The sequence below is a fragment of the Stylophora pistillata genome, chromosome 13, assembly GCF_964205215.1.
Source record: "Stylophora pistillata chromosome 13, jaStyPist1.2, whole genome shotgun sequence".
Classification (NCBI taxonomy): domain Eukaryota; kingdom Metazoa; phylum Cnidaria; class Anthozoa; order Scleractinia; family Pocilloporidae; genus Stylophora; species Stylophora pistillata.
Genome location: NC_142531.1, coordinates 15,034,366 through 15,052,479, shown reverse-complemented (window position 1 = coordinate 15,052,479; position 18,114 = coordinate 15,034,366). Strand labels below are relative to the sequence as shown.

Genomic DNA, 18,114 nt, shown 5'->3' with positions numbered 1-18,114 from the left:
TTTTTATAAACAGGGTCCAAGGCCTCTCTTAATTGCTCTCTAAGAAGAGTAGTACAACAAATTTTAACTTAACTCCGCCGCAAGAAACCTAAAGAAAAAATCGGAGGAAAAACCCACTCTAACCTTTTTGCACATTTGAAATCAAACAGCAATGTTCTCCAAAATCTCCGAGAACAGCAGATAAACAAAATTATCAGAAAAAGACTTCATATTTAATGATTCTGTACAAAAAAAGTTAAGGTACCCATCTGTTAAACGTCGGGCTGACGACCTTTCGCCTATTTATAGAACATCAATATTTCATACATTCGTAACCTGATTTAAGGGAATAAAAAAAAAACCAATGGGTCATCAATTAATGACAGGTAGTGAGTTTCTCTTAGAAAAATGGTCAATCTGACGTAAACAACAAAAAAAAGAGACTAATTTTTGCGATTTTGATCATGGATTGAAAAAAGATAAGAACAAGACATCCGGGACGAGTAATTCTTGTTATTCGGTGGTTTCGGTCACAGATCCTTTCCTAAATCAAGTCATGTAATAACTTCCCCACCTTTTTTTTGCCATCCACAGTGCCACGAAAGTGTAAAACCAAGATTAAGAATTCAAAAAAAATTGTCTCTCGCTTTAACCAAGGAGAAACGGAACTGAGTCGGGTAAAAGAAAGATAAGATCAAAAATCGTTCTTTCAAAGTATTCACCGCTATGATTCGACTGAAATACCACACGGACAGCGATTGACCCGCCCAGTCACTCATTGCTATCTTGTGCGCAATATCAGACATGCTGAAGAGAAATCAGTTGATGTTCTCTTGACATGCTTTGTTGACATTTTGAAACTAGCAATCTTGGAAAAAATCAATGGAAGATTTATACCACCCCTGCCTTATTCATTGATCTCGCAATGAAGCGGTTTGCTCTTCCAGTGCCCTTCTAAGTGCTTTGAAGAGGGTAATAAATTATCCCGCAATATGCTGTCCACGACCGTACATGTCCACCACACGAAGAACCGAGGAAACATTGCCTGAAAGAAGTGACACGCAACGCTTTTCCGTTGCGTCATCAGTATCACTATGGAAAAACAGGTCAATTAGGCCACGAAGACCTCACCAAAATAGATTCATACCCGAAACAAAAAAATGAAGCCTATGTGAACAGCTTTTAACCTTCGATATGCAGCTTGTTTCACATAATAGGCAACATCCATATTTTGGCAGATAAAATGATCATCTCAAATCCTTGAGCATCTTAGTTTGTTCTGTCGCGACAACTTCTCCGTGCAGCAGAAATCCATTGCAGTTAGGTCTTGAAATGTTAAACATGTTAGTTTAGTTGTAAAGTGAACAATAGCTGTTTCAATTATAATAATACGCGAAGACAAATATCTAGGTTTTACACAGTCTTTCCGCTTCGTTTTAGCTAAGCCAAGCGGGAGTTACACAGTGCGAAAGCGAGCAGAGCGTCCGCGTCCGCAAAGAGAGCAAATAGCGAGCGAATAGAAAACAAAAGCGAAAAAAAAAAAAAAACCGGCAAAATAGAATCTAAAACTTTATAGAGAAAAATTTTGTAGCATGGGGGGAGGGGGGAGGGGAGAAAGGGAAGAGTCTGCAGCTGAGCACTGACATTTTCTTTTCTAGATGTTCCAGGACTTTTTGAACAAAGCGAGATAATAAGCTAGAGACGGAGGTAGACTGGGTCGGGTTATTGCAATCTGCGTAATTGAAGTCCCGGGATAGACGATGAAATTAACCCTTGCTTCCCCACCCCCCCTCTTCTCCGTCCTTACATTTTTTCCACGCTTTCGCCCCATTCTCTCACGCGGCTCTCATTTTTCCCGCTTAACTAAAAAGAAATGGACTGCTGAGCTAAGCTAAGCTAAGCTAAGCTGGCATCAAGTTTATAAATTCATTTTGATGAAGCTCCCGGAGAATCAGGTGTATCCTCTTCTCTGCTGTCCAGAGCAAACGGAGGTATGGGAGTTTCAAACGAACTTCCGTCTGAGCGTTCGAAGCGATATTTACCCCTAAAAAGCAAAGATAAAGAGAAAAACAGCTACAGGACATCTCCAAAAGAAAATTGGGCTGTAATGACAGGTGAAGATCAAATTAAAAGCACTGTAAAATTATGGGAATTGAATGGATAATTTCTACATTATGGTATCCTAATTGCCGCGAGGATTGTATGAATAAAAACGAAGGAATAAATAGGTTAAAGAAAAAAATTAGAACGGGAAGAGAGCAGTTTTCAATTGAGTGATTGAAAGCAAAATAGGGTGTATTTGCTTTGCTTTACTTTCCTCAGTGGTTGATCTAGAAAACTCATACCATCTCGTATACCAGTTTTATGGAAAAGTGACACCAATCACGACCAAGTTACTCGCTGTCCTCCCGCACTTCAGCCTATTTGCTCCACGAAATTGGTAGGCCCATGATATTAGGTGGCGAGTGAATTCGACCAGCAACACCAAATTGATACATTTTGACTCTTGACTCGCCGTTCGAGAAGAATGAGCCGACGAAAATACAAAGTAAATACTGAAGCGCGGGAAAACGCAAGGGACCACATCGCGTTTGGTTTGAGTTTTGAATCTTATTGGTTGAGAAAGTAGCGCGGGTTTTTTTAACTAATCACAGCCAACGAAAATTCAAAGTAAAATATAATAAAAACTACTAAAGCGCGGGAAAACACTAGTGACCAAACAACAACAAACATATGAAACATATGTGTGAACTGCGGTTATGAGACGTATATGAGAACGATCCTTTGCAGTAAAGCACTATTTGAGCAATAGTGAAAATCAGACCTGAAAAAAATTTCAGGCCTGTACGGGATTCGAACCACTGACCTCTGCGATACTAGTGCAGCGCTCTACCAATTGAGCTAACAAGCCAACTGGGAGCAGGCCATCAAAATTAATTCGATACAAACCCGTAGATGATAAATCAAACAACAACAAACATATGAAACATATGTGTGAACTGCGGTTATGAGACGTATATGAGAACGATCCTTCGCAGTAAAGCACTATTTGAGCAATAGTGAAAATCAGACCTGAAAAAAATTTCAGGCCTGTACGGGATTCGAACCACTGACCTCTGCGATACTAGTGCAGCGCTCTACCAATTGAGCTAACAAGCCAACTGGGAGCAGGCCATCAAAATTAATTCGATATAAACCCGTAGATGATAAATCAAACAACAACAAACATATGAAACATATGTGTGAACTGCGGTTATGAGACGTATATTTTTCAGGTCTGATTTTCACTATTGCTCAAATAGTGCTTTACTGCAAAGGATCGTTCTCATATACGTCTCATAACCGCAGTTCACACATATGTTTCATATGTTTGTTGTTGTTTGATTTATCATCTACGGGTTTATATCGAATTAATTTTGATGGCCTGCTCCCAGTTGGCTTGTTAGCTCAATTGGTAGAGCGCTGCACTAGTATCGCAGAGGTCAGTGGTTCGAATCCCGTACAGGCCTGAAATTTTTTTCAGGTCTGATTTTCACTATTGCTCAAATAGTGCTTTACTGCGAAGGATCGTTCTCATATACGACTAGTGACCAAGTAGAGATTGGTTCAAGTTTTGAACATCATTGCTTGAGAAAGCGGCGCAGGTTTATTGGACCAATCACAACCAAAGAAAATTCAAAGTAAACACTGAAGCGCGGGAAAACACGAGTGATCAAGTCGAGATTGGTTTAAGTTTTATATGTCATCGGTTAGGAAAGTGGCGTGGGTTTTTTAACCCAACCACAGCCAACAAAAATCCAAGGTAAATACTGAAGCGCGGGAAAACACGAGTGATCAAGTCGAGATTGGTTTAAGTTTTATATGTTATTGGTTAGGAAAGTGGGGTGGGTTTTTTAACCCAATCACAGCCAACAGAAATTCAAGGTAAATACTGAAGCGCGGGAAAACACGAGTGATCAAGTCGACATTGGTTTAAGTTTTATATGTTATTGGTTAGGAAAGTGGCGTGGGTTTTTTAACTCAATCACGGCCAACAGAAATTCAAGGTAAAAACTGAAGCGCGGGAAAACACGAGTGACCAAGTAGACATTGGTTTAAGTTTTATATGTTATTGGTTAAGAAAGTGGCGTGGGTTAGTTAACCCAATCACAGCCAACAGAAATTCAAGGTAAAAACTGAAGCGCGGGAAAACACGAGTGACCAAGTCGAGATTGGTTTAAGTTTTATATGTTATTGGTTAAGAAAGTGGCGTGGGTTTTTTAACCCAATCACAGCGAACAGAAATTCAAGGTAAAAACTGAAGCGCGGGAAAACACGAGTGACCAAGTAGACATTGGTTTAAGTTTTATATGTTATTGGTTAGGAAAGTGGCGTGGGTTAGTTAACCCAATCACAGCCAACAGAAATTCAAGGTAAAAACTGAAGCGCGGGAAAACACGAGTGACCAAGTCGAGATTGGTTTAAGTTTTATATGTTATTGGTTAGGAAAGTGGCGTGGGTTAGTTAACCCAATCACAGCCAACAGAAATTCAAGGTAAATACTGAAGCGCGGGAAAACACGAGTGATCAAGTCGACATTGGTTTAAGTTTTATATGTTATTGGTTAGGAAAGTGGCGTGGGTTTTTTAACCCAATCACAGCCAACAGAAATTCAAGGTAAATACTGAACCGCCGGAAAACACGAGTGACCAAGTCGAGATTGGTTTAAGTTTTATATGTTATTGGTTAAGAAAGTGGCGTGGGTTTTTTAACCCAATCACAGCCAACAGAAATTCAAGGTAAATACTGAAGCGCGGGAAAACACGAGTGACCAAGTCGAGATTGGTTTAAGTTTTATGTTATTGGTTAGGAAAGTGGCGTGGGTTTTTTAACTCAATCACAGCCAACAGAAATTCAAGGTAAATACTGAAGCACGGGAAAACACGAGTGATCAAGTCGAGATTGGTTTCGGTTTTGAATATCGTTGGTTGAGAAAGTGGCACGGGTAACACAAGTGACGAGTCGAGATCGGTTTAAGCTTTTAATCTTATTATTATGAGGGCCACTAGTTACTCAGTTGAAGCACTGTCCCGTGTAACCCTCGTTAAATAAAGTTGATTGATTGATTGATTGATTGATTATTTGTTGAGAGAGTGGCGCGGGTTTTTTGGATCAATCACACGGCGAAGTGAAGCAAATCCAAAGTCATGGTGCATTAACACCGAACACTTAAGTAGAAATTGCTCTTACTATCCACAATCAATCAAAAAATTACTCAGTATCACTCAGCGAAAAGCCCCTTCCACTCACCACATATTTCCACTGGGTGCCTGTAGTGATATGTGACTGCTGTACTGGAAAGCCGGTTGTTGCGGCGAAAGAATAGGCTCCTAGAATTCAAGACACGAAACACTTTGTATTAGTAGGAAGCGAAGATTCGCCAACAGAGTGAGGTACATCTAAGTAACACATTCCGACACAGTGACTCAAGCGTAATGGTATAAGGGTAGTTAACTAAAGGCGCATTTCGATCGATTATATAAAAAACCAAACCCAAAGAGATTGCAATGGCCTGTCAAAGGAACATGTAGGAAGATGCCAATAAGAACCGAAAAACTTTCTGAAGCGAAGCAAAACGCTAGTGATCGATCCGTGATCAGTTCAAGTGTAGTTTGGTATTTGATTGGTCGACTTTTCTACACCAGTCACTGAGAGTTCAGGAATAAAAGCGACGCGATCCCAGAATACTTTCGACGCTCAGTTAAACTTATAAAGCTGTGATGGGTGTTCTGTTTTATGAAAACAAGGACACCAGGGCTAGGATATCATTCGTTTACCTGTGCAGGACACAAGGGTTGTTGGAATCAAACCCAGCATTTAGTCAGGTTGTCCAGACAAGTCACCGAAAAAGAATCCTAACAGAGCATCATAAAGTGGTTCTCACCACTAAGGACTTCCTCATGAATTCAAATAACATTTTTTAGAACTTTTGAAAGGCATTCTTACGCCCCTTCCCGTCCTGTGTCAAATCTTACCTGCCCAGCAACACCTCTCCCTCTAACAGTCTCTAATGTGCCTGCCAGACTAAATATTCTCCAATGTCTCTCACGAAGCTGTACAGTCTCCTGACCAAGATTTTCAATTCTGATACAATAGCGCCACTAAAACGGAGAATATAACGTCAGTATCACAAGTAACTATTCAAAACAAGGAGTAATGAATATCTGCACATTGCATACCCAATAATCTGGTGTCGGAAGAGTGTTCTGAAAACAAGAACATCAACAGATGATTAAAATCGGCAGAGATCTGGTTCTGGATAACATAAAAACAGAGAATAAATCCTGCTGGGCTATTAGCTGTTTCTATCCGCTTCGACATTCTATCCGATCGTAAGGAGATAGACCCTGAATAAGTCTCTCTTATAAAAGTATAAGAGGTTAAGTTTCTAAAGAATCTGTGGTGTTGTGCTGGTGGGGGAGGGGGGGGTATCACAACAGAGCGGCTGACAGCTGCTGACGAAGGGCTAACGCTCTAACTTCAGCTTTACGAAACTCTCTCCGGTGGCCAATTTATAGTATCAACTGGGTTCATAAAACTAAATTGTGTTGTATTATAAGGAGTTTTTTCACAGTCGTGGGTTGGGGTTCTATTCTGCATATATCTGTCAAACCTTGTGCCACACCCTGGTATTCACACTATGCCATGAAGGGTAAACCTGTAAGTGTTTTGCTGACATAAAATACCGATACTCAACATACCTTTATTCCCATGTAAAATGGCATGACAGTAATCCTTACATTGTTTGTTGACTCTCTATGTACATCTGTTAATTCTAACCACTTATGATTTTTCTCCTGCCAGGATTGGAGTGCTTCTCGTGCAGCAAAAGACGGCTCTATCAAGGAAAACAAATTCTTTTATTTTACAGAGTTTACAAAGTTTATAAGTAGCTACTCTTTTTTTAAACACCTGTAGTTAGGGAGGCACTGAAAGCAATAAAATACACAGGCTGTGGATAGAGGTAGTAGCCCCTATAGTGTATGAGGAAAAGAGAGATTGAATAGATGTTGTTGCAGTAGGCCAAAGATGGTTTTGAATGTCACACCCAGGGAATACGTATATGTAAGGATTACATTAACCTCTATCCTTGGACTTTCATCCAAAATATGTAAATGCAGCTACATGTAGGATTTAAACTGAGAGACTATAAACATTGATTGCCTTATAAGGAACACTTGTAAGTGTCTCCTGTGTTGGCGATAAGTGATCATGTATGATGGACAGTTGCATGAGGTAACACGAGAATGCATGCATTCAACTTTTTGCAAGAGTTGAGAGAGCTCCTCTGCAAGCAGAGTTAACATGCAGGTGACCTCTGCATTCTGTGCTTAAAAAACTTGTGCTTTAAAACTGTCTTTGAGTTAGAAATGTAGTTGTATCCATGTAAAACAAAAAAAGAAAAAAACCAGAAAAGAAAAGAAAACATTACATGCACGCTTGTGGACATCAATTTATTTCTCCCTGTTGATGATGTCTCTTACTTGTTTTTTTCACCCACCCCCTTAAATATAAAATTTGTATCCACATGCAACCATGTAATATCCTCTATATTTCAGAGGAGGGAAATTATGAAAATTTCAAAGAAGGAGTACCAGTCAGTGGCTGTAGGATGTGCAAGCACAATCCATGGACGAAGGGTTTTCATTTAAATTACACTGCACCTCTTCCAGGTTCAGGATACAAGAAGCGATCAAAAAGTTCATGGTGGATTGGACGGGAAAATGCATCAGAAACCATATAGGGAAGGATATCTTCCTGGGAAATGTAGTCCAAACCTAAACCAAAATAGATATTAACAACAACATACATTGTGGTTTGAATAGCTTCTCATTCTTTCTTATTATCCAATTGCAAATATCACAGGATATTTATACTCTAGAAATATCTGTGAAATTTGCCTGCACTGAAATAATAATTTGGCGTGTTGGATAATAAATCTCTTATTAGACATTTTGTTGTGTAGCATTGCTGAGTATTTTTACTTGTTGTTTGTATTTTGACTCGCCCTACGGGCTCATCAAAATACAGCACAACTCGTAAAAATGCTCAGCAATACTACACAACAAAACCTCTAATAAGATATATTTATTCCATGGACCCACTGGCCAAATTCAAGAGAAGCTAGCAAGTGAAAACTTGGGCATGGCAAAACTGCAAGCAAGCATGCTCACTCATTTTCTTCCATTCACAATTTAAGAGTTTTTAAGTAAAGCATTTAAAAGCTCACCTAAAAGAGGGCAGTTTTGTGCAATTCACTGTTTTAATGCCAGAAAATAGTGTTGCAAACATATTAACAAGAAAAAATCTCTTGTCATCACCTGGAATTGTATAAAGAGCATTGTCACTCTCATACCCAAGGAATGTCACAATTTCTGGTTGAGCTCTCTGAAATGAGAAAAAAAAGAAAATTAAGTATTCTGAAAGTATTTTCCCACAGCACAACAATAAAATACCTCCTTTAAAACTTATAAAAAATACATGTGGCTGCCTGTGCATTGTACAGAGTAAAGTGAAGCTCAGACAACAAAAACAATGCTGACTAAAAAATTGTTGTTGCATTTTGTCATGTGGCTAAATGTAATTTAGGCAAGGTTAAACTCCAGACAATGCTGGCCAATAGTCTCCCCTCAGGATGCAGGGTGGTCTAACACTTTTATCACAGGTCCATGTAACTCACAGCTCTCCTTCTGAGGTCAGGCCATTTTGCTCAAGTCACAACTCACACGTGATTTTGTGTGAAGCCTTTTGCTCCTAACCCTACCCTCCCTTTGGTAAGTAAAGGCAAGTGCCTTATGTTTTTCAGTGCATTTAATTCAGTGTGATGGTGCCTGGTGGTTGTTATTCACAGGGTTGTCATGATTACCCTCTGTCCTCAGCTTGTCAGTGGCTTTACCTTAAATTCAGGCACCATCCCTACACTCAGCTGTTGTGGATGAGTTTAATTGAAAATATAAAGAATGTCTCAAGTAAAATGTAACATCTCTACCATCTCCAAATTTGGGAAAGAATATAAAGGTACATGAAGGATTGTGCAAGCTTTTAAATAATAGGGGGTAATAGCACAATGAAAAGGAACTTAAACATATGGTTGGAAATCACTCCAAAAAATGAAACATGTACAGTATACACTTAATACTCAGAAGTATTGTGAAATACTGATAAGGATGATGATGAAAAGCTTAAGACAAAAGGATGTATTTGAACATAATTTGTTTAATTTCACAAGGAAAAAAACTTTCTAATAATTTTGAAATGTGAAGTTAATTTAGAATAGATTGGAGATGACAGTATTTTGTACAAAATATTAAGCCAGTAGGCTTATGGTCTGCAAGTCAACTTTACTCAGCAGTTTTGCAGACAGGTGGTTTTGGTTCTCGTAAACTTACCACAAATGGAGAATCTCTGTTATCAATGAGTGCCTGATAGTACGTCTGTGTTTCTGCCTTTATCTCTTTACCGGGATTGTATGATCCATTCTCATCAAAGGATCTGAAAGCCAAATAAAGGTCATTAGCCTTGCAAATGATACTACAAAATGCCATTTCAAATGTCCACCATCATGCCATAAACCATTTGGTTCCAAAATAAAAGGGTGCTCAGATTATTGAAGTAAGAAAGGGAAGTAAATAACCATTTCCAATCCATTGGTGAACAATAAAGTAGAAGTTAATCTTAAGATTCTTTCACAATGTATTGCATAATTATGTGTTTTAACATTCAATATTACAGTCTCCAAATCAAATCATTTGAATACAGATCATTCACCAGACTGAATTTAGCAGAAGGAGGTGAAATGGCTGATAGGAATTTGTTGGTTTTCTTGGAGGGGAAAAAAATTGAGGAAAAAGAGAAAAATCCTTTGAATAAGAAACCTGATGATAATTACATGAAAAGCTACAGTTCCAAACAGGTTTAGTTTCAATGCAACTCTATCAATATTCATTCATTATTAAGTACAATAATCTAATATTTTTTTTGGAAGAAATAAACTCACTTTTCATTCTCCCTTGTTTCTTTATCTCTGTCATAAACTCTTGCTGACCAAGTGAATAGTATCACCCCTCTATAACCAAATAATCTGTGCAGAAAAAGCTTTGAGGAAATAGAAAAAAAAAAAAGCAAAAAAGTCAGGAATTATGTACATAAACTGTATCTTCCCATTCAAAAGAAGCTTGCATTTGACATAATATTATTTGAACACACAGTGGGAAAACTGGCACTAATAAAGTATTGAGAAACGTAGTGTGTTTTTCCCTAAGCAATGACAAAGAAAAGATCCCAAGTTGCCTAGGAGGAAATGCGTCCCAGATCTTTATATTTCACATGTCATGCTCTACTGCTGAGCTACCTGAGAACTTTTTGGTACACTGGATATATAAAACAACATTTAATGTTTGTGAATATATGAAAACCATATAGGTGAACTGCAATTAAAGAAATGAGTTTGAGAGTGATCTTCACAGTAATGAACACTACTCAAGCAGTAGTGGAAATAACGCCTGAAAAAAAATTCAGGCCTGTACAGGATTCAAATCCATGACCTCGGTAATACCAGTGCAGTGCTCTGCCAACTGAGCTAACAAGCTAACTGGGAGCTGGTCATTATATTAGTTTGTAGTCAATGTTTGTAAAGATGTGAAAACCATAATTATATGTGAACTGCAGTAGAGCACTACACCAGTATCACAAAGGTCATGCATTTGAATCCCATACAGGCCTGAATTTTTTTCAAGCTTCATTTTCACTACTGCTAAAGTAGTGTTCATTACTGCAAAGATCGCTCTCAAACTCAAAACAACACTTGTGAGGGACATGCATCCTGCTAGAATCAGCCAACTTGCTTTATTCAATGACTAGGCTCAAGATTTAACATTTTTCCTGTTCTATTCAAAGAAACATCAATCTCAAAATTACTGTAACTCAGTGGTAGAGCATCAGACTATCAAATTGGCGAGGTGTCCCTGAGCTACACCAGGTCATTGGGTATCCTGTAGAGTGATCAATCTCTCGCTCTTAGCATAGTAATCCCAAAATTTAATTCCTTGACTTTGATGTTTTAATAACCAGTTAGCCCAATGGATAGTGCGCTGGACTGTTGTGCAGGAGGTTGAGGGTTCAAGCCCCGGCCGGACCAACACTCAAGGTCTTAAAATAATTGAGAAGAATTTGCTACCTTTCTATAACGTCAAGAAATGGTCAGATATTCTAGTCTTCTTGGATAGGGACAAATAAATGGAGGTCCCATCTCCTGCAGGGTTAGGGTAGGAGACGTTAATTTCCCGCACACGAGATTACTGTATGATGGATGTCCTCCCCTGGGGTGGGTGGTGGGTTTGTATTGTTGTGAAGGCCGTAAGTTAGATAACTCATTGGGTTAATTACGTCACCTTCGTTAAATAAAGAATATTGTATTGTATTGTATTGTATTGTACTACCTAAACGCGACACAAACAGCAAAAATAAAAATTGCCTTCTGCACATCAGAGTCAACCTCAAGTTTCCGTAACTTTTCGGAAACCTTCATTATCACGCGTGCAGGTCATTATCGACATCACAGACGGCACTGTAATATTCGCCGGTAGTTTGGACCTAATCTTTGAAAATATCTTTCCATTTCAAAAAACACGATATGTATGTCCTTCCAATTTACTAGTTCGTTGTTCTCCGAAAAGTGTGTCAAATGACAATTTCAAATCAAGGTCAAGTGTGGGTCGTAACAAATACGAGGGGATCAACAATGAACCGAAAATAAAAGAAATAAAAGACGTATTTCCTGTTATATTACATAACTGTCGATTAGAAACCCATTAAGTTTTCCAAACAGGCCAACATTTCAGATCTAAGGTGAAAAAGTATTGTAAGAGACCTTAGCCAAACAACACCTTAAGCTTACTAACACGTTCCGATTTTCAAGTTGCTTTTCACCAGCGGCCTACCTGTCCTGGTTCATATTTTCCGCTAGTTTTCGGCTCTTGGAAACGTCCGACTTCTGACAGCCTTGAAAATATTTCGTTCAGTCAGCATCAAAAATGGAAAATGGTTAACAAAAAAGAGATCTCTTAACCTTACCGGGCGTAATGCCGTCTTGTTTGAAGTAAGCCACACACAACGTTCCGTAACTTCGCCATCTTTTTCTCATCATACACTCTTCACGAAGATACCGCTGACCTGAAAAAGTTGTGCTCAACTAATACCTTTTCATACAAATTTATTTCCACCTCTTCCAGTCAGGAATAGCTTGTCCAGGTTCAGTGATGAGTAACAGACCTAAGTGGAGTGCCCAGGGGTTGCCTCTTTGTTATATCAGATCGCAAGGTTGTAAGGTTTCTTGGCGGGGGGAAATCAGAAAGCCAATAAAAAAAACCCTAAGAATTAAAAAACAACAACAGAATCGTATGAAAAGATCGCCAAGGCCGGTGACGCGTTTGGAAGGTCTCAGGCAACGTTTGGGGAGTGAGTTGAGCGGGCAGATCCAGGAGGGAGGGGTTGGCTGAGCTCCTTGTCCGAGATATAAGCTTCCGCAGGGCGAACAGCTTAGTCTGTGCAGGCATGAATTTTTTTTCAGTTTACTGTGATTCGTTTGGAATTTATTGCTTGAATAGACCGTAATATCACTACGATTTCAATACCACTTCTTAAAAAGCACATTCCTAAAAGGCTAAGGTACTTTGGCTACTTCACAACTTTTTCAGAGATACGTCATATATTTCAAGTTCCATTACGACGGTCATTTCAAAACAATGTCAGCTTTATTTAGTTTTCGGTTTTGTCTAACTTGGTATTTAAATAAGTTCTCACAATCGTGGCAGGTGGTTGAGCCCGGCAATTGAGGATAAATATTTTTAATTTGTATGAAAACTTTTGCTGATGGAAACAAAAGACAGCTTAATGGAAAACGTTGTTTCAATGTCCGAACAGCTAATGCAAAGAGTTGTTTCAATGTCCGAACAGCTAATGCAAAGAGTTGTTTTGATGGCTCGAAAGTTTTAGGTGGCTTTTTAATTACTGAGTTTCTGTTTCTTATAGATTGGCGCATTAACACTTGCCAATACGTTATCCATCGATCACTGAGGCGATCAGAATGGATAACTTATCCACCTGAGGGTATTATCCCAATGAGAAACAAAACTCTTTCTTCTAACATTCAAGGAAATAATAGGTGTAAGAAAAGAATCACAAATCAAATCTTGGAAATTGAAAGGTTTTAGTTCTTTGTATGTATCCACCACGCACGAAATTAGACTAAAGCTCATCTAAAATAAATAAAATAAAAAAACAAAAAACAAAAAAAAAAACAAAAACAAAAGCAAATTGGAATTATACGAGATTTGGACAAACGACTTAATCGATATCGTAAGAAAGCTCATTTCCTCTGCAGCCTTTCAACGACCGAAAAGCATAGAAACCGTAAATAGCCTCTGTAATACTCCATCAAAGAAACACATTGTAAATATTCTTCGCTGTCATGGGCTACCAGCATGATCAGGTGTCTCGGCAGAAGCACATTATCGTCAGTTTCCGTAAATGAAAAACAAAAGAGAAAAGAAAAAAGAAAGGGGAAGTTTTAATTAAAACCCCCATACATGACGTCTGCATTTGTTCCAGCCGGTGTCTTGAAGACCTCGTTTATTGTCGACGTTTTATTCTTTATTCTCATCTTTAAATGGCCACAAACCATTCATAAATTTATCTTATTTTACTTGTGATGATGTACGGTTAAGTTTTTCACTTTTATCATTAATAAGCGGAGGAACATATACAAAGTCTTCTCCCGGAGTCAGTCTTTTATCCTAACCGTTGAACTTCTTAATTTGCATTTTTATTGTTAAGAAGCAAACATCCTGTACCTGCTATGACACAAGCCCTTTAATTACAATGAGGCATGTTTCCTCCATGCCACCAGAATCATTACCATCAGTTCCTAATGTGGATCACCTTACTGATATATTTGCTTTGTTTTATTCCATAAAGAAGATAACCATCAGATATCTTATTTTTTTGACAGATACAGTCGCCTTCGTAGGTTCTCCTTTTTCCTTGAGTTGGTCACATAAGTCAGTAAATGATTACATCTACTTAAACTCTGGAATAGTTGATTGCTCAATTCTAAATTTTGCACAAAGCCGATCAAATAAATGATTTGAAATCGCGGACATGACAGGTGTTCATCAATAGAGCAAAGTATCGCGAGATGTTTTGTAATTAAAAAACTGCTTCTTTCGGCTGTTTTAGTTTCATTCCATGAAAATAGACAATCAGCATTTCACTTACCTAATATTTCCTAATGCTAAGGACGTATGATCCTAAAGATTATTTCCTTGAAGCCAAAATCAGAGATTCCCTCTGAAACAAAACCAAAAAAAGCAGACTTTCTAACGTAACATAAAAAAATGTCTAACTGCAGAGTTGCGGTACGGTGCGTCACAAAATTTGATCCTCTCTTGACATCCACGCCAAATTATGAGATGATTTCGGTCTTTAATCCAGTAAATAGAGCTTTCTGATCGTGTCTTTCACAGCTTGTCTCACCTCTGTGATCTTCCAGCAATAGAGGAATGGATTCAATGATGAATTGAGGAAAACGATTGATGAGGTAAACCTCCAGCCCAGGACTAGAGATGGAGTCAAACCATTGTGCGTCGCTAAAGCTGTTACTATAGAATAAGGTAGATAGCAAGAAAGTAATGTCATAAGAATCCACACGGAACAAGATACTGTCTTTTTGAATCTAACGATGTTCAAACGAGTTTCATTCTCCTCTTCGTTCAGCGACTGGTTGTGCACTACGGTTTGACAACGGCGAAGACTGGCATAGATTTTTACGTAAGTCAATGTGGAAGTTGCCACACAGGTCAAAATCAACATTAAGCCGTACCAAAGAAAAATTAAAAAATTCCACACGCTCAAAGCGGCCATACCCACATTTAAGACCCAAAAACAGATTACAAGTGTAAGAATTTTTCTGAAACTTACAACGAGTCGAAATCGTACGCCTAACTCTAACGCGAGAAATCTTTCCACGCTAATTGCCGTCAAGGTTAGCAAAGAGACCCCAAACAAAACTACACCTATTGGGTAGCTGAGGCCAAGCATGGGACGACACAAAGACTTAGATTCAATGGCAACAGCAGCAAACAGAGTGGCCACCAAAGGCTGTAAAATTAATCCAACGCATAGATCACTTGCAGCTAAGCTACACAGCAAAACCTTTGAAGGAGGGTGAAGAGAAGATGGTTTCTTGAGCGCGATGAGGATAAGAGAATTTCCTGCGGCAGCAATGAAGGAGAGAAGGAAATTCAAAGCTGAAAGGAAGATCACGGCTGGTTTCATGCCTGAAGTTGTCGAGCAAATCAATCCATCAAATGTTTTTTCACCGTGGGTGAAGTTCGACATGTTCTTTCTCAAAATTTTCCCTAAAGCTTTTCGGTTCAGTTTCGTAAAACATCCAGCCGTTAGCTTTAGAAGGTCGTTATATCTTTGACGCACCCCAACGGGGCATTATACATCAATGCAACTGAAATATTAACAAGGCAGTATTTATGAAAATCATGCAAACATGTGACTTGCTACTGTTGACATTTAACAAATATAATTTTTCATGTGTCTAAGGTGAGGACCATAGCGCCTGCAAATATAGCGCCACTCTCTCTCTCTATATATATATATATATATATATATATATATATATATATATATATATTGTAAGAAAATAAAGTAAAGAAAAGAAAAATAGAAACTAAAACTAACAAGCAATGAAGGAGAGAAGGAAATTCAAAGCTGAAAGGAAGATCACGGCTGGTTTCATGCCTGAAGTTGTCGAGCAAATCAATCCATCAAATTTTTTTTCACCGTGGGTGAAGTTCGACGTATTCTTTCTCAAATTGAACTAACTGAGAAAGTCCGTGATCTTGGTTTTATTCTAGATAAAAATCTAACACTGACATACCACGTTAATGTCACAAGCAGGAAAGCAACTAATGGCATCAGATCCATAGGGCGCATAAGTTAATACCTCACTAATGAAAACCTTAAACTATTAGTGAATGCTCTTGTAATATCACGACTAGACTACTGTAACAGTATCCTCTATGGTTTACCGAAACGGGAACTCGACAAACTCCAGAGAGTTCAAAACACTGCAGCACGTCTTATTATCGGATCTAAACAATATGATCACATCAAACCTGCTCTTCAAAAACTACATTGGCTGTCAGTTGAATCACGTATAATGTTTAAAGTTATTCTTATCACTTTTAAGATTCTTCATGTACTTTCTCCGGTCTATTTGTCGTCCCTGTTACAAGAATATCATCCACAACGTACTCTACGTTCATCTTCCATTTCAACTTTGTTGATATATTCAAATTATATGAGCTAAGAGCTTGTTCACTGCGGCGCTTTTACAAATCCCCTTTAATATATTTGCTAGTACCTTATTGTTCTTAAAACCCCGTTAACGCGTTTTCTGTCCGCCTACACACACATACACACACCCACGCACACCCACACACGCACACACACACGTAGCGTAGCAAGCAGACAAAAGATCGGTAATTCGGTCGAACTGAACCGCCTTTTCTCTTGTCTAATACTGCATATGCGGTGTGATTTTATGTCTAACAACTATCCTTGATTATCCGATCGCTAAAACTCACAAGTTTTCATTTGTAGAAAGATTTTCCCCTATTGCTTAGCACTTCGTGCACTTTTATGATTTCCTTTCATTGAATTGTTATGTTGGTATCTCGAACATATTTAGCTTTCTCTTTCATTGGATTGGTAAATTAGTATCTCGAGCACTTTTTGGATTTTCTTCATTCCATTGTTACGTTAGAATCTCATTCTACACTTTCAGGATTCCCTTTCACTAAGTTATGACATTAATATCTCGCACACGTTCAGGATTCTCTTTCATTGCATTGGTAATTAAGCGACACGAGTACCTCGCACACACCACCAACCCTCTCTGAAAGGCGTCAGGTCATTACGTCAAAGTTCTTCGAACGGATCGCCACCGATAAGAATCATAGACTCCACCCTCTTCTCCCAGAAGAGAAAGCTTTGAACTATAATCTTAGGAGAAGTTCGAAGTTTGTACTACCCAAATGTAAAACGAGGCGTTGTCAATCCACTTTTATTAGCATCTGCCAGACTCTCTTTCTTTAGATTAATACGTTTAAATTTAGTATCTTATACACTTTAGCACCTCGCGCACTTTTAGGTCTCTCTTTTACTGGATTGTTGCACTGGCACCTCACGCACTTTTATGTCTCTCTTGTACTGGATTGTTACATTGGCATCTCACGCACTTTTAGGTCTCTCTTGTACTGGATTGTTAAACTGGCATCTCACGCGCTTTTAGGTCTCTCTTTTACTGGATTGTTACACTGGCACCTCACGCACTTTTATGTCTCTCTTGTACTGGATTGTTACACTGGCTTCTCACGCACTTTTAGGTCTCTCTTGTACTAGATTGTTACACTGGCATCTCACGCGCTTTTAGGTCTCTCTTTTACTGGATTGTTAAACTGGCATTTCATGCGCTTTTAGGTGTCTCTTTTTCTAGATTGTTACACTGGCACCTCACGCACTTTTAAGTCTCTCTTTTACTTGATTATTACATTGGCATCTCAAACGCTTTTAGGTGTCTCTTTCACTGAATTGTTACCCTGGCATCTCAAGCGCTTTTAGGTTTCTCTTTTACTGGATTGTTACACTGGCACCTCACGCACTTTTGGGTCTCTCTTGTACTCGATTGTTACACTGGCATCTCAAACGCTTTTAGGTGTCTCTTTTACTGAATTGTTACATTGGCATCTCCAGCGCTTTTAGGTTTCTTTTTTACTGGATTTTTACACTTGCATCTCACGCACTTTTAGGTCTCTCTTTTACTGGATTGTTGCACTGGCACCTCACACACTTTTAGGTCTCTCTTTTACTGGATTGTTACACTAGCACCTCACGCCCTTTTAGGTCTCTCTTTTATTGGATTGTTACGCTGGCATCTCACGCACTTTTAGGTCTCTCTTTTACGGGATTGTTACACTGGCATCTCACGCCGTTTTAGGTCTCTCTTTTGCTGGATTGTTACAC

At 38.7% G+C, this 18,114-nt stretch overlaps 1 protein-coding gene across 1 annotated transcript; it reads right to left on the bottom strand.

The window, feature by feature from the left end:
• Positions 1-1,649: 1,649 nt before the first annotated feature.
• Positions 1,650-12,237, bottom strand: LOC111321842 (polymerase delta-interacting protein 2). The gene is made up of 11 exons (XM_022924822.2): positions 12,091-12,237; positions 11,958-12,018; positions 10,016-10,113; positions 9,408-9,510; positions 8,340-8,406; positions 7,683-7,796; positions 6,720-6,856; positions 6,198-6,224; positions 5,994-6,119; positions 5,269-5,348; positions 1,650-2,023 (listed from the first exon to the last, which is right to left on the bottom strand). The coding sequence occupies exons 1-11, from the start codon at positions 12,147-12,149 to the stop codon at positions 1,906-1,908; spliced, it is 990 nt and encodes a 329-aa protein (XP_022780557.2). The 5' UTR covers positions 12,150-12,237; the 3' UTR covers positions 1,650-1,905.
• Between the last annotated feature and the right edge of the window lie 5,877 nt (positions 12,238-18,114).